Genomic DNA, 25,769 nt, shown 5'->3' on the forward strand with positions numbered 1-25,769 from the left:
ATGCAGAGGTACCAGACTGCTGAAAGCTAGATTTTTAAAGAGAATATTCAAATGCTTATTGTTCTCCCTTTTGCATCATTTCTGCAATACATTCTTATTGTACTAAACATAATAATGGTTAAATCTTAGCTTTACATGCTTTGCTAAAGATTTGGGTAATGCTGCTTGAAGTTTCTTAGGAATTTATTTTACATTGTATTCCCCTTCTTATCTTCTAATTTAAATAAATGCTTATAGCTTACCTAACATTTCTGTTAGGAAAACTTTGATTCTAACATTTTAGAGCTGCTGAAACATCGATAGTTGCCGTCGCCTGACAGTCGGTCCATCGATGGTCCCATCGAGCTTTTCCCACCTCTAGTATCCGGACGTAGCGCAGCGAGCATTTGGAATATAAATTTTAGATCTCTCAAAGCGTTTTGTGCATCATGTTGGCCAGGTCCATTTTCTCCGTGGCGGTGTGCGGCCTCCTGCTCTCGCCCCTCCTGCCCGTCGCCCAGGCGGCCCAGGAGGAGGACTCCTCCACCGCCGGCAAGCAGCCGGAAAAGCAGTTCGCCGTGGAGCTGGACCCGGAGACCTTCGATCCGGCGATTGCCAACGGCAATGTCTTCGTCAAGTTCTTTGCGCCCTGGTGAGTTGTGTTCCCTGCTCCCCGCTCCCCGTTCCACCGGGAAAAGTGCGTCCCAAATGGGCCAACTTTTGCCGGCGAATCGCAGCGGTCCACATAGGTCGTTTGTTTTATGGGACCGAGCCACGCACACATGAAAATCGGCGGTGTTTCGGTTTTCACTTTCTCCTGTTTTGGAAAATTCGATTTTGAGAGATTTTTGCACCTCATCCTATTTTTAATTAAATAGTTCCTGAAGCATGGTCAACTAAGGTAGTCATTCATTGATAATAAACGTTATAAAATAATGAGTAAAGTATAAACATTATAAACTAATGAGTATAGTATAATATTAAAAGATTATTTTTTAAATATTTGTAATAAAACCCCAAATTTAAAAAGTAAAAAAAAAATCTAAAAAATAGAATCAAAATCGCGTTGTGAAAAGGAAAACCGGAACACATCTTTAAAAACTAATAATTAAAGTATTGATTAAGTATTATATTAAAAGATTAATTGTAAAGATTTTAAGTAGAAACACAAAACAATCTAATGAAATAGAAACCAAATGGATCTTTATAAACTAATGAGTAAAGTATTAAGTATTCTATTAAAAGATTATTTTTTTGAGATTTCAAATGAAAACCCCAAACTGAAAATGTCAAAAAAATCTGATGAAATAGAACAAAAATCAAATTGTAAAATAATAAACCGGACCTCCTCTTTGTAAACTAATGAGTAAAGTAATTAGATATATATTAAAAGATTTTTTAGAGATTTTAAGCAAAACCCTCAAACTGGAAATGTAAAAAATATCTAGTGAAATAGAAACCAAATATTTTGCGAAAGGGAAAACCGGAACACATCGTTATGCTAATACGCAGACATAGACCTACGCATAAGCCCGCCCATTTGGTAGATTTATTTCTGCAAAAGATACTTGAGGATCTTCAACGACTTCACCTAGTGACTCCCCATTTGGTCAAGAAGTCGAAGATTCGTCATGACTGCGTAGCGAATCGCACGTTCGGCGATAAGACGATCAAAGGGGCTTTGTTCGAGAACCCCCTTGGCAGGCCCCTTGATTGGCACACCAAATGCCCGAGATTTCGGCCACTACTATAGTTCTCGTAGCAGCCGGCTCTCGAGTCTTATCAAGAGCCATCGCAGTGTCTATGAGCTAATTTGATTAGGCTCAATTATGTTGCTAGGAAGTGCTCCTCGATTAGACGGGCAAGAGCAAGCGCTGGAGCAAGCTGGCAGTGCGATTCGGCACTAGCAGCAGACGATAAACTCTTTGTTCGCGACAAAGCGCCAGGTCTTATCGCGGCTCATTGTTTTGTCTTCCTTTGTGCACGGAAAACGCTTCGATTTGACCGATTTGCCGCCTCTTTTATTTCAAAATCAATTCAATCGTAGCGTTTATCAAGAGTTCAATAAGATTTCCTAATATGAGTAATACGCAGATTAGCTTCTAATCTCTGATAAGCTGTTTGAATATCTTGATTCAACTCCGCAGTTGTATATTAGTTCTTTACCTTCTAGACAATAAAACAAGCATACTTTTAAAATAGAACCTATTTTATTCAAAAATGTATTATAAACCTTTAATAATGAGCCATCTCCTTGCAGGTGCGGCCACTGCAAGCGCCTGCAGCCACTGTGGGAGCAGCTGGCCGAGCTCATGCACGTGGACGAGCCCAAGGTGATCATCGCCAAGGTGGACTGCACCAAGCACCAGGCCCTGTGCGCCACCCACCAGGTCACCGGCTATCCCACACTGCGCCTCTTCAAGGTGGGCGAACAGGAGTCGGTCAAGTTCAAGGGCACCCGGGACTTGCCCGCCATCACCGATTTCATCAACCAGGAGCTGAGCACGCCCGCCGAGGCGGATCTGGGCGAGGTCAAGCGCGAGGACGTCGAGAACCCCAACCTGGGCAAGGTGGTGGACCTCACCGAGGACACCTTCGCCAAGCACGTGTCCAGCGGCAATCACTTTGTCAAGTTCTTCGCGCCCTGGTGCAGTCATTGTCAGGTAAGCAAGGTTTTTGGACTTCCTCGCTCAACATGCTAAGCTTCTCATCCCTTGCAGCGCTTGGCGCCCACCTGGGAGGAGCTGGCCAAGGAGCTGGTGAAGGAGCCCGCCGTGACCATCTCGAAGATCGACTGCACACAGTTCCGCTCCATCTGCCAGGACTTCGAGGTCAAGGGCTACCCCACTCTGCTGTGGATCGAGGATGGCAAGAAGATTGAGAAGTACTCGGGTGCCCGGGACCTGTCCACGCTGAAGACTTATGTGGAGAAGATGGTGGGCGTGCCGCTGGAGAAGACCGAGGGCAAGGCCGACGATGGGGAGGCCACCAAGGAGGGCGCCGCCGAGGAGGACGCAGCCAAGAAGCTGACGCCCCAACAGATCAGCGGCGAGGCCGAGTTCGACGAGGCCATTGCCGAGGGCGTGGCCTTCATCAAGTTCTATGCTCCGTGGTGCGGACACTGCCAGAAGCTGCAGCCCACCTGGGAGCAGCTGGCCACGGAGACGCACCAGGCGCAGAGTGCCGTGAGGATCGCCAAGGTGGACTGCACGGCGCCGGAGAACAAGCAGGTGTGCATCGACCAGCAGGTCGAGGGCTATCCCACGCTCTTCCTCTACAAGAACGGGCAGCGCCAGAACGAGTACGAGGGCAGTCGCTCGCTGCCCGAGCTGCAGGCCTACCTCAAGAAGTTCCTCGGCCACGACGAGCTCTAAGTCGTCGACGGGATCGCAGGGGGTCGGCAGCAGCAGCAGCAGCAGCCGCAGCAGCATTCAAATGAACAAAAATCGCCCGCCAAACTAATTGTAATCGCAATGATTTGTCTCCAAAATATCAGCATAAGCCTCTGTGAGGAGCCCGCATTTAAACAATATATCAACAACACCCAAAAGACAAGTGCGCCAGCTGGAATCGACGTCATTCTTAGTGTTCCCCCGCTGTGTTCAAGTTTCGTCCTTCTCCCAAGTTGAGTTTGGTCCCTTTTTTATGTTTTTAGTCTTATGTTAATGGGGCACCCGGACTGCGTGCACGAAAGAAGCCATTTAGCAAACTTTACTTCCAATTCTAACGCAATTGTTTTAAGTCATTCTTAGGAAAAATTGTCGACACATTACAAATAAATATCGATTGGAAAACATAAGTGAATCCGCAAGGGGAATGCATATATTGACATAATGGGTAAAAATGAGGCTTTGACACCTGTTTAATTTGCTGAATTATTTGTGGAGAAACACCATTGGCAAACAAGAGTTAAGAAGAATGCTTTTCGAGGCAAATATTTTTTGTTAAAAAGCTTTTTGTCAATTTCTATAAGCAGGTGTGTTACGTTTGGTTGCTCCAGTTAGTGGTAGAGCACCTGTTGAAGGTCGAGGTGTTTTTAAAAACCACATAGAATCCGAAATAAAATTTAGGACATATATAAATCTTTCTCTATTTTAATACAAATATTACAAAGCAATTTAAGTACTTTAAGCTTTCCAAAAATATTTTAGTTTGTTTTATTTTATATATGAGCATTAGGATGACTCGGTTTAAAGGTCTTTATATCTAAGGAGGGGCCTAATTTATGGAGTATTCAGATTAATTGGCGGACTTTTTGAATTTGAATACATTTGCCGCCAAAATAAAATCCAATTGGCAATTAGAGATGGCTCAAAATCAATCGATAGGTTGGGTTGGTGTATCGGCTGAGTTAGCGAGGACTTCCTCCCAGTTGTAGTATATTTTCGGTATTTGTATGGTATATACGGAGTGCCTCCGCTAACTTAGCCGATACACCCTCCCCATATTTTAGGGTGACCGTTTTCAATAGCACACTATCGGCCTATCGATAGGCCGATTGGCTGGCTGTTGACATCGATGTTTCTCCACCTCCACTGCAATTTTGTTTTCATCTGGAAAAGAGACTTTTGGCCATGTCTTTAGCTCGTACTAGCAGAGCCGTCCTGTAGAGTGTCCTTGAGCGACTTGCCAGCGCAGAGCGAACCCCGGTATCCCCGAATCCCGATGAACGCCAGCGGTAACGGAGGAGCAGCGCCTGTCTCTGGAGGAGTGGGCGGTGCAGGAGGTGCGCACGGAGGAGCTGCTGGCGCAGGTGGTGCTGGAGGTGGTGGGGCAGGCGGGGGCGGAGGAGGAGCAGCAGCAGCTGGCCCTGGCGCAGGGCCCGGAGGCGGGGCAGCTGTCGCAGCAGCGGATCAGGCTGGCGACGCAGCTGGCGGTGCAGCCGGTGGAGCAGCTGGTGGAGCCGCTGGCGATGCCTCGGCCAACTCCCCGGGCAATGCCAATGGAACCAACGCCAGCACATCGGACAACCCAGCGAATGGAGCCGCCTCCAGCGAGGATCAGGACGCCAAGCGGCGCAAGTGCCGCGAGACAGAGGAAGGCCAGGATGGAGCGAGCACGGTGCGTATGACGGCTCAGATGGGCCAAGAGATGCCATGAAAATGCCAAACATATTACATTTTGGTCCATAATTTTAATAGCTTTTTATTTTTTAAATCTTTTAAAATAATTTAAACCTACATTTTCTTACTTCTTACTTACAAAAGTATATGCAATATTGTCATAAAACCCTATTTTCAAATCGAATGTATGTGGTATTTGTTGTCCCTTGACTTATATGAGTTATAACCATAGGCAAGACACTGAAAAAGCTTTTTCCCTGAGCTAATTCGTCCAGCATCACTAATCCTGGTTACCTTTCTCGCCCCGCCAGATGATCGATGCGAACAGTGTGCTCAACAAGATCGCCAACCTGTACGCCGAGCAGCTGATGTCGGACATAGTGCTGCTGGTGGACGGCAAGGAGTACCCCGCCCACCGCGTCATCCTGTGCGCCAGCAGCGACGTCTTTCAGGTGATGCTCATGAATCCGGAGTGGAACGAGTGCAGCAAGCATGTGATCGAGCTGCACGAGGAGGCCTGCTGCTCGGCGGTCTTTCCGCAGTTTATCAAGTACCTGTACGTGGGCCACATCGAGGTCACGCTGCAGACGGTGATGCCGATGCTGGCGCTGAGCGACAAGTACAATGTGCGCGACCTGATCGATCTCTGCGTGGGCTACATGAACAAGCACGTGGCCAAGGCGGCCACCAGTGGCTACCTGGTCTCCTGGCTGCAGTACACGCTCTCCTTCACGCCCACCCACAACGATCTCACCGAGACGCTGAAGCGGTTCCTCAAATGGAACCTCGAGATGGTGGCCGAGTCGCGCGACTTTGTGGAAATGGACCCGGCCATCTTGCAGCTGCTGCTGCAGCAGAACGATCTGGTCGTCACCAGCGAGTACAAACTGTTCGCCATCCTGCAAACGTGGCTGCTGCATCGCCGCGAACAGATGGAGGCCACGGCCAGCGGCAGCTTCATGGAGCTGATCGAGCAGACGGTGTCCCACATCCGCTTCGGCATGATGACGCCGCGCCAGCTGTCGCACCTGCTGATGGATCCGCTGATCGAGTACCACAAGGAGTTCCTGGTCGAGCGCATCGCCATCGGCATGAGCTACCAGTCGGGGCAGGAGGATCGGGTGCGCGAGGTCAGGGCCACCGAATCGGGTGAGCTGCAGTTCACGCCGCGACTCTACTGGAACGACACCTGGAGCGTCGACATCGATGTGCACAACTTCGACGCGATCGAGGACTACAAGAACTATGTGACCTGCTTCTTTTCGCAGCGCCACATCGCCGAGACTGAAGAGGACGGTGAGTGGTGGTCGGCCGGTGGATGGCTTCAATGGATAACTGGTCTGAAATTACGCTCGCTCATCCACAGATCCCGGCATGACCTGGGAGATAGAGTTTTTCCCGCGGGGCGTCAGGTACAACAAGGCCAAAATGGTGTGGGGCGAGGACGTGCCGGGCTGCTCCTTGAACACAGTGCGCCTACGGGTTACCTGCAAGCACCAAAACATTGGCGAGGAGCGCTTCAAGGTGAGTGGGAGGCTCAACGTAGGTGTTTCTTAAGTAGTGAATCGCTTGTTAATAGTACTTCTTAATTGTGAAGATCTCTAATCATAGATTGCCAATTGCTTTTCGCATTCCAGATCGCCGTGCTGATCGTGGGCGTGCAGAACCAGATCATGCACATCCGCACGGTGGTGGAGCGGACGGAGTACTTCTCGGACACGTCGCGCGTCATCAACCTGGACAACCTGCTGCCGTACGAGGAGCTGGAGCACACATCCCCCTACTTGAGCCCCCACCTGACGGGCACCGCACGCAACACACTGACCCTGCACGTGGTCATCACGCCGATGGGCGCCCACACCTGCCGGGATACGCCGCCGTTTCAGTTCTAGACACGGTGGCCGCTTGGGCGGGCACCTGGACTACAGCACTCCGTACTTTCCGGCGCATCCGCTGGCACCTCATGGCCCGCATCCGCCTCCGCAGCCCCCACTGTATTTCACTCTTCCACTCAATGTTTGTATGTATGTATAAATCCAATGCGACTGCGACTCCCCTTGGGCTCAATCTGTGCGATCCCCACCGGCGGGATGCTCCCCTCCCCCCACCCCGCAATATGTTTTGTTATAAGTTTTTGTTTTTTTTTTTCTCGTACCTTTTGTCCTTTAAGAAGGAAAGTGAGTGAGTTCTTAGGCAGGGCCATAATCGCTGATGGCGGATCGTGGATAGTTGGTACTGGCCAAGGGGGGTGTGGGCAACACCTAGACTATGGAATGCAGATTTTCAAATAAACGTTGATGTGCAAAGAAGGAAAACCAAAACCAAAACCAAAACCCTCCCGACATGGCCGAGAAAGAGAGGGCTCTTGCTGTCTCGCCCCCCGTCTGTTTGCCAATGCGTAGAGCATCGGTTTTAGTGTTTTGCAGCCGATAGATACGTGTGTATCCGCTTGCTTGTGACCACCCGGCTCTTGGGATCCCTTTACGAGTGCGTTTACGGCCCGGGGATCAACCCGTCGCGTCTCGGGGGCCTATCTTTACGAGCTCTGCCGGCAGTGACTTGGCCATACTGCCCGCCTGCAGGGCGGGACGCCAGAATACAAAACATAACGAATGCCGGGCCAGGTCCAGGCATGGCTCGTCGATCGAATTGATTCAATCCTGGCGTTAATGTAGTTGTTAAATAAAATGTCTCTTCAAAAATCAGCTATGGTCTATTATTGAAGTTTGCGTTTTCATTAGACTGAACTAAAGAGTAGAATTACGGTCGCTTAACGTTATCATTTAGTGTCTTCGCTTTTAATTTAATTATCTCCTAGTGTTGACCAGTCATTTTGTACAACAACCTCTCTGAAGCCTCTAATAAAGGTGTCGAAAACTACAACTAAATGTTTTATTACCTCTTGTAGTACAAATACGATATATGATATGCTTGCATGCGAGTGCCAATAAAGTGTTTTGTTTCACCTCAAGCGCAGTGATTGTTTTGTGATTGCGTAGGGTTTAAGGTGTTTAAGAGAAGAGTGATTTGTGTATAGTACAGGTATAAGATATGGCTAGTACCCCTAACATTACGAACCGCAATCCACCTCTGCAAGGTCCACCCCCGATCGAAACTGTTGCCAAGCTCCTGGAGCTGGGCTCTTCAGACATCCAGTCCCCAGGGGGCTGTGCTTTGGTCTAAGGTGGCTCCATTACGATCCGCTCTCCCAGATAGCCATGGAGGGGCAGATCTTTTAGTCCACGATACTGACTTGCAGATTGCGGAGGATGGTGCGGTTATTTAAGATTTACGGCCTGTGTTTTCGTCTTTATTTTTGGATATCTCTCGCCGGGTTTTACGAGTGGGTTGCCGTAGAGAGCTTTACAGAGCCGACCAGCGGTGGGACTTTGAAGCACGTACCCCTGCGCTCAGATACTGGCACGTACTTTAGGTCCCCAGCGCCACGCAGCTCACCAGTTGGCCCCGAGCAGCGCCGCCAGTCGCAACTTGTCCCCATCCCATTCCCGGACCCATATACCATCCGTATCCCAGCGCGGAGATCAAGGACACCATGGATAATCCCGGCTATGTGATAGACTGTGAGAGCGAGTTCGGTGAGTCAAGCGAAAACAAGGTTTACGGGGGGCTATAAGTTATATTGGTGAATCTGATATTATATGGTTCAGTGATATGAAATGTGAAATAATATAATATATGATATGATATATACCTTCGACTCTTGGTGGCCAGATAAATATATGTTCTAATGAGGCTGAAGTGCTCTAATCGTTCAGAAATAATATAATATATGATATGCGATCTGAAAACTCTGTTTTCGCTGTAAACCTTCGACTCTTGGTGGCCAGAAAAATATATGTTCTAATGAGGCTGAAGTGCTCTAATCGTTCGGCGGCTAAGATGGCAGAGTAAACCTGGGGATTAACTTGACAATTTCTTATCAATCTGTCAACTAATGCTCTGTTTTCACCGTTCGTTTTCTTTACAAGCCGGATTAAAAGACGGTACGCGACACGTTTTCGTTTGCTATGCTTTATTATTGCCAAAATGACTTTGTTTTTCGTGGTATACATATATAAGATATATGCGGTACATAAGATATATATGCGGTATATGCCCATCAGTTACAGATTCAATTCTATGTCGTATGCATATCGTTTATACGTATGTTATTGTTGGTGAATTCAATTCTCGTGTCCTTGGATGCAGATGCAGTTTCTCCGTATCTCTATCTATCTATCCCCTCCCCTGCTCTTCTCTCGCTTTCCCCAACGTTCCTTCAACTTTGCCGCTTTTTCGCTTAGTGTACTTTAGTGTTTGGGTATGTGAACAGACCGAGCCAATGTCACGTCACACATCGGTTATATGCCCCACGTACATAACCATTTAGTGGTTCCTAAGTTGAGCACGCCGGGTGTTATCTGGCGCGGCAAGTGCCCCTGGGTAATACGTCAGCTCTGCATTGCGAAACTTTTGTTTAGCACTGATGTAGTGACTTGGTAATTTAGAGAATTACTTTTTGAAAGTGTTTCCAAAAAAGTTTGCCTAATGTTCCACATATGACATGATATTTCGGGTTTGTGTTGGGGGCCCTATACCATATAACCGAGGGTTGACAGTGACACAGACCCCTTGGCGTGCGGCGACTTGGAGGTGTGGGTGTGACTTGCTCCGATGCTGAATCGTAGTGACATTATCCGCTTCCCCGGTCCGAGGGGTGTGGTCCTTGGAGGGGCTACTGGTGAGTGGTTACTGGTAAACTGGTTACTCTAGGGTTGGCTAATTATTGTAGTTGGTGTAGCGTACGCTAGCTGCCTGGAAGCAGTGGCCTAGGTGGGGTGAGTTTGCTGCTGAGCTTGGTGAGGTGAGCCGCCTGTGTGATCCGTGTGATCCGTGTGATCCGCGAGCCGTCACTCGTGACTCGTCCTGCGTGACTCGTCACCCGTGACCGCTGATATCGAGTGACTTTCTACTGAAGTGGGTCCCGTATTATGCGTGTGTGCCCCTTTCGAGTGTTTAGTGGTTGTGTGGTTCTGGTACATCGACTATAGTTTAGCTATGGTTTCAACTATCCTTTTGCAGTACGTAACATCTATTAACCTCTATATGTGGCCGGGCCGGGCTCTGTATATATAGACCAAGTTCTGGCTCAGTACCGCCACAAGTCAAATCTCAAGCGATAAAAACTCCTGCTACTAAGTTCGCCCTATAAATCTAAAAACACGTTCAATTTCAAACATATGCTACGTACAAAATGAGATACATGTGTAAATTTCAATATGAAATGCTTAATACCGCGCTGCTAATTCGAGAGTTTCCATATCCATGCGAGTATGCAACAACCTAACCAAGTGTATTGAAGTATATCCGCTTGGCCCGTGCCAGTACTGAGCCCATCTGGGTTATTGTGAGTAGTGATGCCCTTCTAAACAGTTCTCCATTGATATAGGTATGATCAGGTATGGAGGGCAATAGTCTACCCTTTTCTGTGAGCTAATCTCCACATCCGATCTTGGCTGCATGTCCCTCCATATGGCTTACAAAAAAAAAGTCATCCACGGCCTGCTCTGCGGGGTGCACTGCCTTACTTCTCGAAGATCAGCTCGCCGGTGAGGAACGGATTGAGGTAGGTCTGGGCCTCGTAGCCGGAGACCGAGGCCGTCGTGGTCCTGCGTCGTCCGCCGGACTGCGCCCCGTTGCGCCTGTCGCCGTGCGCATGTCCGTGGGCGTGGTGCGAGGGACGCTTCTCCTCGCTGGGACTCAGGATCAGCGGAATGGGCATCGAGGTGTACAGCTGCAGCTGCGGTGGCTGCACAATGGTCCCGGCCGCCGAGTTCAGTGGTGTGTCCATATAGCCGTGGGGCAGAGTGGCCGCCGTGGCCATGGCCAAGGAGGTGTCTCCCCCTCCTCCGCTGGTGGTGCTCGGCGTGGAGCTGGCCATGGCGCTGGCAATCGAGTTGGCAATGGACAGCTTCTTCTGGCCCCCGGCCCTGGCCCTGTGGTGTTTGTAGTGACCCCGGTGGGTCTTCCGCTTCAGGTGACCCATTCCGTTGGGCTCGGCCGGCGGTGAGGTGTCCAGGAGGAGGGGCAGGTGAGCCGGAGCCGGATCCGGATCCATGTCCAAGTTGCCTGGCCCCGGCTGATCGCCACCCATCGCCTGACTCACATTGCCGGGTACGGGGGTGTACGGACCCAAAAGCGGCTTCTTCGGCGGCTCCCTGGGATGCGGATGGGGGTGCGGATGTGCCTGGATGATGGTGGCCGTGGCGAAGACCTCCTGGAAGCGGTTGTTCGCCTCCAGCTGCTGCAGCTGGAGATGTTGGCGCTGCAGGATCTGCTGGCGTTGCTGCTGCATGTGGCTGAGGATGCGGTACTGCTCGAGGATGTGCTTGTAGAACTGCTCCGCGGTGACTTCCGATGAGTTCAGGAGGCGAATGGCTATTTTTTCGGGTATCACAATTTTATCTGCAAAGAGGGTGAAGAGAAATGTTTGGTCTTAATAAGCGTTTGTTTATGTTTGGGTTACAAACTCTGACCCAATAATTTTGCCTTTTGAATGCCCAAGAATATTGGTGTTCTTTAAAATGCTTCCCAACACAAAGATTTTAAGAGAATTGAGCTCAAAACTGAAAAAAATCTAAAAAAATTTAAGGATTTTTATTAAGTTGTTCACGAAAAAATAACACGTGGCATTTTTTATCTGTGTTCTTAGGAAAGTGTTAATATGAAGAACTAAAAAAATTAATTATATTAAAAATTTGTTAAATAAATATAAAAAAATATCTTATGTGAAAAATTTCCACAGAATTATCTGAGTGGAAAAAAAAAAAAACATTTTTTAATTAAAGAAAAGGTTGCCTTAGGCTCATAAAAAAACATTCCAAAAAAACAAAAAACATTATACATTAAAAAAAACGAAATTTTTTATATTTTACATAGGTTTTTGAAGCATTTTATTTTGTTTAATATGGAATGTTTTTTAAGCTTTTTTTTACTTCGGGTACTATATATAGCCCAGTTAATCTTAATTTTCATTACCATATAATGAAATGAATATTGAAAATAGAGAATAGTTCCTTATGTAAATATTTATTTATTGGCTTAAAAATGTAAAAGAAAAATATTCTATAATTTTAAGAGCAAAAACTATATTTTAATGTAGAGAACATTGAAACATTTTTTGGGCTAGTGGTGCTTTTTCAAAAACAAAAAATATAATATTTAAATTATAAAAAGTGGTGTAGATTTCTGAAACGCATATCATACATTTGAAGTTAAAGATTGAAGTATGAATATGCGATTGCTTAATATTATTAATATTAAATTTAAATATTATTATTAAATTTATATGATAAGAAAAAGACCTGTACAATTCGAAATCATTAACAATTTAGAACCTCTATTAAAGCCTCAAATATTCATACTACTTTCTCCGCCCTTGTGCGCCAAAGTCCATGCCATTTCCCTTGCAGTCTTCGCCGTTTTAGACGTCCTTGTAGGCATTTGGGCCTTGTTATGCAGGCGGTTAATCAAATTTCAAACAAAAGCATTGGCAAGAAACGCCGCCCCGAGAGGCAGGAAACTTTGAAAGCGAACACTAAGCATATTACCTTACATTTTGCACTGGGAAAGTGCAGGCCCGCTGATATGAATTCAAATTTGTTTGCCTGAGTGCCGTATAACTTTCATTAAGCTCCCAGATTCTGCATTTAATTGCATCAAATTAGATTTATCGAACTGCAAACTGCGAATGGAAAACACAGCGAGGAAAACTGCACCCTGGTGTGCTTGGGGCGGTGGGTGGATTGGGTGCTTCGGGCGGCCTGGGTGTAGTCGTGTGCACGACACCCCATTGACCTAATTTCGAGTTGATTTGCGAAAACTGAACAAAAAGCCAAGAATCAGAGGGAGGATGGAGGCGGAACGAGCCGAACCCGAAGCCAGTGGAACAATGTGGGCGGCTTTTTCACGTCCCCACCGAGAAAGTGTTGCCAATTCAGATATATTGCCCAGAAATTTGGGTGCTTTTGGTTTAAAAGTGACTTTGGTTTTTATATAATCTGTGGTGTTAGGAAATTCCTAAGTAAAATTATTTGAAGCGTACTTTTCGACAGCTTTTTGATGGATATTTCTATATTTAAAAAAAAAAATTTATCGTGAACCAAAAGGATTTAGTGATTATTTCTTATATTTAAGGCCTTGATAAGTGAATTATTAATGTGAATGATATACATTGCTTGGTGGGATTTGTAAACGCATTTGATTTAAAAAGTTTCATTATCATCTCATAAATCCCAATTCCCCATAGAGGTCTTTCAACTTTTTAAACATAAAACGTTGATTAGTTCTACTTTGTCCTCAGAGTGCACTTTCCGTTGAAAGCACTTTATTTTGCAGCTGAAAAAGGGTCAACGCTGTCCTGCCAGCCACCCAAGCCCATCGGTAATGGCTAACGGCTAATGGGCACCCAACCCCATCTCCAGGCCCAGCCCCAGACCCGCTACCACTACCCCTACTCCGACCACCACGACTAGAAGCTCTTAACTCTCGTAGCCTAGATTCGGGCTTTGTCCCAGATTGACCGCTGACCGCAAATTGTCCGGCCCGTGATTGGTTTTTGGTTCGGTTACTGGTCACTAGTTACTGGTTACCAACTGGTCATCGGTCACCGGTTTTTGATGGAGTACTCAACCCCCGTGATGGGTAGTAGTGAAACGCGGGTCTTGCCCGGCTGATTACCCGCCCCCGCCTTACCGCAGTGCGTGGCCTTGGTGACGAAGGGCCGGATGGTGGGGTCCCAGATGAAGATGTAGTACAGGGAGAGCATGATGGCCGCCAGCGAAACGCAGAGGACATAGACGGCGACGGTCAGGATGCGGATGACCTTGCGGTTGCTCTGCTGCGGCTGGTAGCAGCGGCTTATTGTCTCCGTGGGCGGCAGTTTCACTTTCTCCTCCAGCGAACTGTGTTTCGAGTTCATTTTTGAGTTATTTCAATTTTTGATTCGATCCCTAATTCGATATCTATTTTGATTGTTTCGATATGTTCAGAGATGCCTCTTCTTGATTTTGTTTGCTTCCCGTTGGTTTTAGCTTTAGTTTGAGTTCCGTTACTTTTTGGCAGTGTCCCGTTATAGTCTAGTTATTAATGTTGTTTGGTAAATGCAAAGTTCTTTTCGGTTTCCAGCTTGCCACCTTCCTTCTTCTGTTATTACATTTTTCGTTTATTAATCCGGGTATTTGTTAATACATTTTATTTTATTATTGTTTATGCGTGGCGAGCTTAAAAGTACAAAAAAAAGAGCGCGCAAAACTTGACTGCCAACCGACGCGTCGAACGTGTGCAAGCGAAATGAGAGCAGCGAGAGAGATTCTGGCAGGAGTTTGTACGGTACCGTTTTTCGCCTTCGTGCCTTCGCCTTTCTCCTTCGTGCGAGAGCGACTCTACAACCCCCCTCCCCCACCGCGTCGTCCAGCGCCCAGCTTCGTGACAACTTCGGCTCGGGGAGTTCACCGTGTACCGTTGCATTAGCGATCTTCGCTTTTAATTTCATTCATAAAATCATACATCGCTCTCGCTCGCGCTCATTTCAATTTTCGGCTGCCCACGCTCGTTGCTGTTGTTGCTGCGCTTGCTGTTGTTGTTTTTTCGATGGCATTCCTTGAAGGCGAAATAAAAACAAAAAGGCGGCCGAAACAAAAACAAACCGCACGTCGGCACGTTGCCGCTTATTGTGTGTCAAGTGCAGTTTCCACCCCCCCACCCCCCGCTGCCCGCACCCAGCACCCAGCACCCTTAACCCCCTGAAGCCCCACCCCTGCTCTGCATAAATATATACAACTGACTCACACGCGGAAATTCAAATGCGCGCTTGAATTAACTTTGCACTATTTCAACAATTTCAATGCCAATCAAATGTCTTGGCGTTTGAGGCAATTTTTCGAAACGAGATGAAAATATTGTGCAATTTTCTAATGGGGTGGGCATCTCGGAGAGGGGCGGGGCACCGCTGGCTTTGACAGCAACCTTCGCAGGTGTCGCGAAGGACGTCCAAACTTTCGCTGCCCCGCCCAGTCCGCCGTGCACCGTCCACCTTTAACCCGCCGCGCACACCTTCGCTTTGCCGCTGCCTTCGGGGGGTTAACAAACTGCAACTGGGTCACTAGGACAAGCCGAGAGAGCGAGAGGAGCGCGTGCGAAAAGAGAGTGAGAGCGGAACGAGTGCAGCGCTCGGCGCATCGACATGCAGGCGTGCGAGCGAGAGGGCCGAACGGTATTGCAATGTTGGCCATTGATTTTGTTGTATAAGGTACACACCCACACACAAACGCACACTGCGCTGAGAAAAGAGATAGCCAGTCACACACCCACATATACATATGTGTGGACAGGTGAACTTCCAGGAAAGGAACAAGGATTTCGATGCCCGAAAGTATGCTAGGAAAATCAAGATAGCAAATCACTTTAAAAAGTGGCATTTAAAACCAAAAAATTCCCTGCTTGTACTCTACAAAATGGTATTGGAAATTTTGAAAAAGCTGTTATTAAAAGTTCCGTGCTTTAAAAATACGTATATTTCATATTTTCTTAGAGACCAGGCTATGAATAATATCATTTATTCGAAAAGGAAATATTAATTGTTTTTAAAAATTATATAAAGCAGTTCTTAGGGTAAACATTTCAAGGAAATAAATATTCATTTAAAATTTTAAAAAACATCATTCATTTAAAAAAGCACTTAATAGAGTTAAAAAAAAATATATAATCATTCACTCCAAAGAAATTACGACTAATTTAAATAATTTTGTTTTATCAAAGAGAGGGCTTCCAGAAAATTCTCCTTGGGCAAGTATCATCTGCCGAACATCCCCTGTACTTGCACTTAAATGCATATTCATCATGTGGGCCAGGATGTAGGCCACTCTCCCACTATCTCACATGCATTTTCCGAGCGGTATTGTTGCAAAGTTTCCTTCAAGGAGTTTAATTCGCCAACGTGGCCAGGTGAAGCCCTTCCCCCTCTGGCTGTGCTGGCCTCGAAAATGTTTTGGGCCCGGCCTATGGCGTTTTCCATTTCCCATTTCCCATTTCCCATTTTCGTGCTCCCCCTCAGCCATTTAGCCCCCGGCTTGCCCAAGTTTAAGGATGGTTTATCCATCTGCTTACTTATGTGCAGACAAAGCTGATTAAGCAGCTCGGGCAGCTGGAACGAAGGGATAACTCGAGGCAAAACTTATGCCCCTGCATGCATGATACAGAGTTGGATACACATAATTAAACTTAAACTTTGCCTGGGCGAGAACTTTTCGAGCAAAATACAAAACGGTTGGGCAGGGAGGCAGTGGATATATCTGCTTAATAAGAAGTAATGGCATGTCTCGTGCCAGTACGTGTGCAGGCAGACATTGGCTTCATATTATGTGTAATAACCAGAAATAATTGGGTTTCCTTGCCCAGCAAAGTTTCAATAAATATATGGTTATGGTTGTGAATACAATTTAGCTAAGCGTATATTTGGAAGTAAAGAGAATATTTTATGGGTTTTTATGGAATTTGAACTTCAAGTTCTGAAGTAGAAACTGCAAATGAATCTCAAGCTGATACATTTACATGGCAAACACTGCGTATGATTAATATAACTCATACGCCACGTATGCCAGAAACAAATTCTTTAATTTAACAATAAATGCAAATTAGTGATAGTTTGATTTAGTGCCATTTAAATTTAAATTTTCTTTTGAAAAAATATAAATTTAAGTGTGGAGTGAGTAAATCTCCCTACGGTTTTGATATTTGTTTGTGAGAATACTTTACTAGAAGAGCTTAATATTAAGCTTATAATAGTGTTATTAATAAATCTCACTTTTGATTTAAAAAAAAAACAATTCGCTAGGGTTTTGAAATAACTTTTAAATGTTAATTTAGCTGTTTAAAAGTATGCAACATTAAGGATAGTTATCGTTTTGAGTTTAAAGAATATTGTTGCCTACTTTTGGACACCTGTATTTTCAAACCTTACTTATTTGCGTGGCGAAACTCCTCTCCTTACCAAAAATGAAAGCACGCTCTTGGTGGGGATTACTGTAGTGAATAAAGTGGACGGATTCCTGGGCTAGCCAAAGGCAGGTCCTTTCTTTTGGCCTTTGTAGACGGGCGGCATGCGGGAGTCCCAGAAGAAGATGTGGTAGATGGACAGGAAGAAGCCCAGGCAGCACAGGCCGCACAGGTAGATGACGATCACGAAGTATCGGGCGAATCGCTCGGTGCACGTGGGCTCGGCGAACACGATCTCCTCCAGCTGCGGCGACTTGGGCACGTACGACGTGGCACAGGCACTCCTCCGCGGGGCACTGCTGCTGGCCAGGCGTACGCTGCTGCTACTTGCCACTCCGCTTCCTGTTCCCCCCGATCCCCTGGGCCGTTCCTCAGCCACCTCCGTCTCCCCCTCCGCCTTCACATTCGACTCGATGAGATTGACAATCTTGGCCAGATTCGCCATGCTGGCCGCATTCCCCAGGCCCACTCTTGTGGATTCCGCCGGAGCGGACATCACGATATATATATCCTTAGCCGTGCCCGTCCACCTCGCGATGTGGCAACTACTGATTTGATGTCGCCACCTCGATTAAATCAAAATCACTCGAATGACGCCATATCGCCCCGCAAATGGACGACGGAATGGAATGGCATGGATAGACGGGGAATAGGTGGTTCCAACTCTGCGATTTAGTGGCACGTAGCAAAGCGGATTAGTTTTGTGCCTGGCTGTCAACTTTTGATATCGGCCACGGGGCTAATTAAGCCCCCAAAGCGAACCCACAACAGTGTTGGCAGCTTTTGCAAAACAAAATCTCTTCTGCGGTTGCGGCCCCAACCACAGAGTATTGCCACAACAAAAATGGCTTCAAAATGATTTCACAAAGGAGATTAAAGCTTTTTCAGTTGACATTTGTAAGTGTAAACAAAGCCTTTTATTATTGGCAAAAAAAGGTTTAAATATTAAATTATTCCTAATTTTGACAGATAAACATTTATCACATATTGAAAAAAATAATGTTATCCAACAAGTTTTGGTTGATGTTGGGGAAATTGTAACCTTAAGTGGAGGTAAAAACTAAGCCTTACTAATATTATATCAACATTAAACATTTTTAATATGAATATAATATGTACAACGTATGTATATAGAAATTCCCAATATCGGCAAAAGTGTAGTTTAAAAGAAATCAAAAAAAAAAGTTACTCAAAAATTCAAAGCATACTTTTTTGCGCGTTTATGAAAGATTTTAAATATCCCAAAAAACTGGGGATGTTTTTGGTATATTTAGCCCCTGCGATATAGCAATTCCGATTTCAGTGGCAAAGTAGCTAGGCCTACAGCACTGCCACAGAAGGAGAAGCCCTCGAATCTGTGGCGGTCAGTTCCACGCGGCCACTCACCCGAATCTGGTCACTGATGTCGATGGGAGAACAATATGGCTGGCGGCTGCTTCTCCGGCCATCCGATCCTAGCCAATGGGATGCGTGTGCTTGAACACGGGCAGCGGCGGCATGCGCGAGTCCCAGATGAAGAGGTAGTAGACCGCCAGGGTGAGGCCCATGCCGCTCACGCCGCCCATGTAGAGCACCAGGGTGAGCAGGCGGAAGGTCTTCGACTCGAAGAAGTCGTTGGACTTGGGCATCTGGATCTCCTCGTCCTTGGCCTCCTTGACCACCTCGGCCAGGTTGGCCATCATCCCCGACGGACCGCTCATTCTGTGCTTCTTTTCTGCTGCAGATGCACTCTCGGTGGAACCGAAAAGGTAGTTCTATAACTGGGTGGCAAAATCGAACCGTAACCGTCGCTTCGGACGAACTGAACACAACTGTCCGGGGATCTGGTCTCTGGTTCTGTTTCTTTTTCCTTTTCCGCTCTTGTTCCGCGGTTTTCGCATTCCGCTCGACTGTTTTTTGCGGTTTCTTTGGGGGTTGGGCCCCCAAAGGAGGGGGCACCGTCTTGGGGGCCACGCTAATAAGATTCGCCCAAGTACCAGACCCCAGGCCCAACCGGATCCGCCATCACGTGCTGCGTTCTTTGACGACCACTTGACCCGGTTAGACTTCCCGCCATCCTCCAATTCCGATTCCAACCCGCCTCACTTCATTCCTTGTCGTTCTCTTCGGTTCTGAGCTCTGGTCTAGCCCATGCCGCGTGTAGATTCTATATTCATGTTTGGTCAAGGAAATGCCAGTGGCGATGGTGATGGATAGAGAGTCTGGGAAGAGGGCCAGCTTATTGAGCCGGATAGATCATTGACCAGAGAGGACATTTTAAGGGGTTTTCTTTCCCTCTTTTTGTCTTATTAAACTTTTCTCCCTTCTTATATATTTAATTTTAATTTTTAATAATCTCTACTCTTCATATATATTAATTACATATATGTATATATATATATATATATATATTTATTACATATTATATGACCACAATTCTCTAAGACTTTAGGAATTTGTAACATAAATATTTTACTTTTTTTGAAAGTACCGAAAGGAAATCTTTTTTGCTAATTTCTTTACACATTTTAGGAATGAATTCAAGAAAATTCGATATTATTCAAGGGAATCAGCTAGTCCAGTCCCAGACTGGAGCATTCTTTCCCCGCCTTTGCTGCATTCCCAAATCCAATTAGCCGCAGACTGCCCACCATCCCCCATTCCATGTGCACTTACCACCTGGATGGGCTCAAATGGCCAAACGGTCACTGGTACTCGTGCACCTTCTGCACTGGATGGCCTCCAATGGAGACGGGGAACTTGAGGTGGATGTCCGGCATGCTGGAGTCGAAGAAGATGAGGTAGTACAGTGCCAGCACCATGCCCAGGCCGCTGATCCCGCCCAGGTACAGAAATATCGAGATCAGGCGGAAGGTTTTCGTCTCGAAGAAGGGCGAAGGTGGCTGCTCCTGGGGCAGGCGAACGTCGTCCGGGACATCCTCCGATTTCGCCCCCAAGTCCAAGGCGGCTGAGGCCATGATTAAACGGCAACTGAACCGGGATCGATTGCAATGCGAGCTATTTAAGGGAGACTTTAATTATTCCATAAACTCTAGGGCTTCCCAATGAATGACTTTGATTGACTGATCCGCCTTGATATGCTCACTGAAAAACATCAATGAATATAGCCTAGAAACGTAGTTTCTTAAGTTGAAAACACAACAAATTTACACCTTAAAATATATAGGGAAAAAACTGAAAACACTTATAAAGCTGACTGAAAGTATGCAACGATATATTTTAGAGTTTGGAGAATTCATTTGAATTCTTGTTTTAGCTTTCTTCTTTTGCCCCCTGTTATTTTTTTATATGGTAATTTAATTCTCCTTTTTCACTTTGTATAGGTAGTGCTTTATAGAGCAATTCTAGACCAATTTTTCTCTAAATGTTTCCTCTTATTTCCCCTTTTCCCTTGCTCACAAACAGCCATTTCTGGGGAGCGGGAGGAGAACCTCTCGCAGAAGCCGCGGCCACACACCTTCGAGGAGGCCATCACGCTGACCGGAGTGGGTCGCTTCCACCTGGAGTTGCTGCTCATCTGCGGCCTGTGCTTCATGGCCGTGATGGTGGAGATCATGGGCGTGAGCCTCATCATGAACCAGATGAAGTGCGACCTGCAGCCGACGCTGGACCAGCAGGGCATCCTGGCCTCCGCCGGCTTCCTGGGCGTCGTCCTGAGCTCCCATGCCATGGGCTTCCTGGCGGACACATGGGGCCGGGCCACCACCTTGAGGTACGCCCTCTGCCTCAGCTCCGTGTGCTCGATCGTTTCCGGCTTCTCGGTGAACATCTGGATGCTGATCGTCTTCCGCTTCCTCACGGGCTTCTTCATTTCCGGCGGGCAGGCGTGCGTCTTCAGCTTGTGCGGCGAGTTCCATGGCAATGGCTCGCGGGTCAGGCATGTGACCCTGCTCTCCGGATTCCTCTGCGTGGCCATGATCTTTGCTCCAGGTGAGTGTTATAGTAGGTAGAGCATTGACGAGTTATTAAGGTGCTAAGAAGATCTTAGGGGGGCCACAAAAATCAGTTAAAAAATTTACGATGCACCCCCTTAAAAATATCTGAATCCCATTTTCCGCCATAAAAATTCAGTGTTTTGGCTGCTAAAAGGAAACCAAACGTCAGATCGAGGAATGTCATACCTCGCTGAGCTCGTTGTTTAATTTCCAATCTATCGGCATTCAAAACATATACGATTTTTAAATTTCTTATTTTTCGAAAAAATTTACGATGCACCCCCTTAAAAATATCTGAATCCCATTTTCTGCCATAAAAATTCAGTGTTTTGGCTGCTAAAAGGAAACCAAACGTCAGATCGAGGAATGTCATACCTCGCTGAGCTCGTTGTTTAATTTCCAATCTATCGGCATTCAAAACATATACGATTATTAAATTTCATATTTTTCGAAAAAATTTACGATGCACCCCCTTAAAAATATCTGATTCCCATTTTCTGCCATAAAAATTCAGTGTTTTGGCTGCTAAAAGGAAACCAAACGTCAGATCGAGGAATGTCATACCTCGGTGAGCTCGTTGTTTCATTTCCAATCCATTTGCATTCAAAACATATACGATTTTTAAATTTCATATTTTTCGAAAAAATCTACGATGCACCCCCTTAAAAATATCTGAATCCCATTTTCCGCCATAAAAATTCAGTGTTTTGGCTGCTAAAAGGAAACCAAACGTCAAATCGAGGAATGTCATACCTCGCTGAGCTCGTTGTTTAATTTCCAATCTATCGGCATTCAAAACATATACGATTTTTAAATTTCATATTTTTCGAAAAAATTTGCTGCACCCCCTTAAAAATATCTGAGTCCCATTTTCCGCCATAAAAATGCAGTGTTTTGGCTGCGAAAAAGAAACCAAACGTCAGATCGAGGAATGCCATACCACTGCATTTTTATTTATCATATATTCTTTGTTACATAAAATAATGGGGTTATTTAATCTGATTTGAAGCACTATTTCGATTTGTAGGCCCTGTCGTAGACTTACTTTTTTGCATATATTTCCAGATGAATCTTTTATCTTTTATCCTCTCATTTTAATCCTATCTTTCCATCACCAATTTGTGTGCAGCCATGGCCATTGGCATCCTGCCGCTGCGCATCGAGACGATGGTCCTTGGCATGCGCTTCTCGTCCTGGCGTGTCCTGCTCCTGGCCAACGTCTCGGTTTCCCTGCTGGCCCTCGTGGGGATCAGCACTCTGCCCGAGACACCCAAATATCTGCTGGTCCAGGGACGAGGCGACCAGTCGCTGGAGGTCCTGCGCTCCATCTTCGCCAAGAACTCCGGCAAAGATCCCGCCGAGTATCCGGTCAAGGAGGTGGCTCTGGAAAGCGGTGGCGCCAGTTTGTCCGATGTCCACGGCTTCGTCGATGCAGTGCGTCTCGTCTGGCACCAGACAGTGCCGCTCTTCCATCGCCATCGGCTGTGGCACACGCTGAACATCTGCTGCATCCAGTTCCTCATCTACTTCCTGGCCCAGGGCATCTTCATGTGGTTCCCCACCATCCTGGATGAGTTGGGCACCCGCAATGGCGACGATGCCCTGCTCTGCGATGTCCTGCAGGGCTTCAACGTGGACTCGCGGTCGGCGGATGACTCCGTGGCGAGCTGCTCCGTGGATGTGGACACCTCCACGTACCAGGTGATGATCATGATTGGAGCCAGCTTTGTGATGATCTACCTGCTCTTTGCCTACATCATCGACTACATAGGCAAGAAGAATCTGCTGAGTGAGTAGCCTCGCAGAGGAGTGAATGGATTTTTGTTATATTCTCTCCGTTCCAGTGGCCTGGATGATGCTGACCATGATCTTCTTGGTCGCCCTGCACTACGTGGATCAGTTCGCCCTGGTGGTGATCGCTCTGACCGTTGTGATGGCCATCGGCAATTGCGGCGGCCTGGTCAGCACCATTGCCATGGAGTTCTACCCGACGCACATCAACGCCATGGGCATGTGCTTCATCATGATGGTGGGTCGTCTGGGCGCCGTGGTGGGCAGCAATGTCCTCGGGCGCCTGCTCTTCGCCAGCTGCGATCCCATCTTCTGGGCCCTGCTGGCCCTCGTGGTGCTCCTCTGCTGCCTGGGCTACCTCCTGCCGGAGAAGTCGCCCGCCAGGCAGAAGAAGCCCACAGCCACAGCGAAGGCCATCGTGGCCGCCACCACGAGTCCCATATTTGCTATTAGCTCCAAGTAGGATTAGGCTACGCTAAGCAGAGAGGCTTTTCACCAGGTGTCCAAGGAAACATCCCTTAACACCTCTTATGGCTACTTTAAAATGTTGTCTTCTACCCTTAAAGATGATTTTCGATTTTTTTTAAACTTTACTTATAGATATTATAAATACTTTGTATCAGGTATTATTTTTTTTTTTATTATATTGATTATGTATTTATTGCCAACTGACCTAAGTATATATTAGTTTGTCTCTTTTGGTTTGTCTGGCGCCAAGAAATTATAAAATATATATTTTAAAGCAGCCTTGAGTAAGCCCAATTATTTGTAAATAAATCATGTACTTGTACTATCAATAAAATTCAGAGAACTTCAATGGAACTACAACACATATGGTATTTTATTTTTGGGATGCATATTTATGAGTGGTGAAACAGGAATAAGAAACCTATCCAAGTGACACCCAAATGGGCAGGGAATCGAGAACGGGATCGAGAGTAGTCGCCTTGGAAATGGGAAATGGATTAGGTAAATGTTTGTGCCCATTCCTCCGCCAGTGGCGATGGATGTTGTCACCGAGGCAACAGGCACAAGTAGAAGTAGCTGCATTAACATTCCACGCATTCGTCGCTGGGCGAAGGGGGTGGTGCAGGGGCGGGGGGCAGGGTGGTCCAGGGGTGGCTAGGAGGTCCAGGGGCTCGGGGCAGACTAAACGCATTCCAAGTGCCGTCGCATCACCAACTTCAACTTCAACTGCTACTCAAGGTACAGGGTGTCCTAGAGTTTGTGGGGTATATTAGTCCGTTGTTCGTGAAGATTTCCAATTATTGCTTAATTATGAATTTTTGAAGAGCTAGGATACCATTTGTTGAGAATTGTATGCTATTCAATATATATACATTATTTGTTTGCACAGTTGTCCGTTAAGCTGTCCGCTCAAGAGAACATATTTTCGGACTTAGACTTATTTAAGAAACGTATTGTGTTAAAATAATATTATATTCATGTTTAACCCAATTGAAATAAATGTAAATTTAAATATAGATCATTTGTTTCCCCCTTGTCCGTTTAGCTGTCCGCTCAAGAGAATATATATTCTGATTTCGGCTTATTTTACTAACTTATTGTATTCTATTAATATACTATTTAGGTGACAGAGGATTAAAATCATCTTGTATATTAGCATAAACTAAAACTCTTTGAGAAACCCTGAGTCTTCAGTTAGTTAGAGGGCAAGAAACGGCTTAGATACTTATTCCAGTTCTTGCCCACTTGTTGGCCAGTGTTTCTGTGCGTCTTTTTGTTTTGTTTGTACTTATTCAGCAAAACGGTATTTGCTCCGCCGGCTGGTCACAGTCTGCGCCTGCGTCTGTGGCGGCACCTCCAACCCGCCGATCAGGTAGGAAATGGGCAGCCGAGCAAGTGAACAGGTAACCAGGTAAGCAGCCGCGCAGCCAAAGAGCCGAGCTAGCTGGCCAAGCAACAAACCGTTGCCAATCATAACACACACGTTGCCACAAACCAAGCGAGGCCGAGACACTGAGACAGTGTCATTGCGGATTCCTAACGCCGATTCCAACTGCAAGTCCAATTGCGATTACCTTTGCCTCCGCCACAATCCCTGGGCCCAAGAAACGATCGCCGGATTGCCGGATCGCCGGCCATTGATTGCCTAACTGCGCATTTCTCGACTTATATGGCGTTGGCCAGATAACCACCTAACAACTGCCAGTCCCCAGTCCCCAGTCCCCAGTCCCCAGTCTCCAGTGTCCAGTCTTCAGTTCTCCAGTCTCTGTTTCGGCTTCGGTGTCCACCGTCTGAGTGTCAATCTCGTCTCCGTTCTGGTCCCAACGCCAGTTCCATTAGCCAACGGCATTGCCATTGCCATCCCGACATCGCCGATGAGCCATCTGTGGGGGCTGGCTGGGAATCCAGTCCGCAAACCGCAGTCCACAGCCCAACCAACCCACACCAACCAGGGTACCGCCCAACGCTGGAGGCGGCTCGGGGTCACCAGATTCCAATTTGCATGCCGACAAAATACCTTAGGCCTATTGGCCTACTAACTGAACGTTTTTCTTAAGTTAAAACGGTCAATATATGGTTAAAAATTAAACTAGTTAACATAAATCTTAAGAATTACAAAATTCGGGGTCACCAGTTTAGATTCGTCAATGATCATTGCATTGTTCCTAACTTGTCACTAAACTCTTGATTGATAAAGTGAAACCTAAATACTCTTTTCTCGAACAGTTTTAGATGATATTCCATTTCTAGTATTCCATTTCATTACTAGTATTAAGGATTACTTTAGCTGAACGTCGGGGTCACCAGTTTACTTTTAGTATTCGGTTCTCGAACTGTTTTAGATGACATTCAACTCTAAACCTCGGGGTCACCAGCTCTGAACTTCAGGTAATCAATGCTAATTCCTACACCACAAAGGATCACTTGGGTGAAATAAGACTTTAATACTTTCTTCTCGATTCGGGGTCACCAGCTACCA

General features: G+C 46.5%; 7 protein-coding genes across 7 annotated transcripts; 3 read left to right on the plus strand and 4 right to left on the minus strand.

The window, feature by feature from the left end:
- Positions 1-330: 330 nt before the first annotated feature.
- LOC108032878 (thioredoxin domain-containing protein 5 homolog) lies at positions 331-3,778 on the plus strand. The gene is made up of 3 exons (XM_017106926.3): positions 331-631; positions 2,240-2,642; positions 2,700-3,778. The coding sequence occupies exons 1-3, from the start codon at positions 429-431 to the stop codon at positions 3,351-3,353; spliced, it is 1,260 nt and encodes a 419-aa protein (XP_016962415.1). The 5' UTR covers positions 331-428; the 3' UTR covers positions 3,354-3,778.
- Positions 3,779-4,490: 712 nt separating this feature from the next.
- On the plus strand, positions 4,491-8,013 carry LOC108036315 (BTB/POZ domain-containing protein 17). Its single transcript, XM_017112331.3, has 4 exons — positions 4,491-5,040; positions 5,354-6,338; positions 6,409-6,566; positions 6,680-8,013. The coding sequence occupies exons 1-4, from the start codon at positions 4,645-4,647 to the stop codon at positions 6,932-6,934; spliced, it is 1,794 nt and encodes a 597-aa protein (XP_016967820.1). The 5' UTR covers positions 4,491-4,644; the 3' UTR covers positions 6,935-8,013.
- A 447-nt stretch (positions 8,014-8,460) lies between these two features.
- LOC108036230 (synaptic vesicle glycoprotein 2A) lies at positions 8,461-23,639 on the plus strand. Its single transcript, XM_017112243.3, has 4 exons — positions 8,461-8,638; positions 20,502-21,026; positions 22,161-22,820; positions 22,876-23,639. The coding sequence occupies exons 1-4, from the start codon at positions 8,596-8,598 to the stop codon at positions 23,283-23,285; spliced, it is 1,638 nt and encodes a 545-aa protein (XP_016967732.1). The 5' UTR covers positions 8,461-8,595; the 3' UTR covers positions 23,286-23,639.
- LOC108036242 (mediator of RNA polymerase II transcription subunit 29) lies at positions 9,054-14,374 on the minus strand. Its single transcript, XM_017112254.3, has 2 exons — positions 13,797-14,374; positions 9,054-11,507 (listed from the first exon to the last, which is right to left on the minus strand). Exons 1-2 carry the CDS (start codon positions 14,020-14,022, stop codon positions 10,627-10,629), a joined length of 1,107 nt encoding a protein of 368 aa, XP_016967743.1. The 5' UTR covers positions 14,023-14,374; the 3' UTR covers positions 9,054-10,626.
- LOC108036272 (uncharacterized) lies at positions 11,384-18,892 on the minus strand. The gene is made up of 2 exons (XM_050889132.1): positions 18,483-18,892; positions 11,384-11,507 (listed from the first exon to the last, which is right to left on the minus strand). The coding sequence occupies exon 1, from the start codon at positions 18,794-18,796 to the stop codon at positions 18,551-18,553; it is 246 nt and encodes an 81-aa protein (XP_050745089.1). The 5' UTR covers positions 18,797-18,892; the 3' UTR covers positions 11,384-11,507; positions 18,483-18,550.
- On the minus strand, positions 11,398-20,053 carry LOC108036263 (uncharacterized). The gene is made up of 2 exons (XM_017112276.3): positions 19,752-20,053; positions 11,398-11,507 (listed from the first exon to the last, which is right to left on the minus strand). The coding sequence occupies exon 1, from the start codon at positions 20,051-20,053 to the stop codon at positions 19,781-19,783; it is 273 nt and encodes a 90-aa protein (XP_016967765.1). The 3' UTR covers positions 11,398-11,507; positions 19,752-19,780.
- On the minus strand, positions 11,411-17,789 carry LOC108036253 (uncharacterized). Its single transcript, XM_017112265.2, has 2 exons — positions 17,092-17,789; positions 11,411-11,507 (listed from the first exon to the last, which is right to left on the minus strand). The coding sequence occupies exon 1, from the start codon at positions 17,590-17,592 to the stop codon at positions 17,155-17,157; it is 438 nt and encodes a 145-aa protein (XP_016967754.1). The 5' UTR covers positions 17,593-17,789; the 3' UTR covers positions 11,411-11,507; positions 17,092-17,154.
- Positions 23,640-25,769: the final 2,130 nt, after the last annotated feature.

Source organism: Drosophila biarmipes, chromosome X (genome assembly GCF_025231255.1).
Source record: "Drosophila biarmipes strain raj3 chromosome X, RU_DBia_V1.1, whole genome shotgun sequence".
NCBI classification, from domain to species: Eukaryota; Metazoa; Arthropoda; class Insecta; order Diptera; family Drosophilidae; genus Drosophila; species Drosophila biarmipes.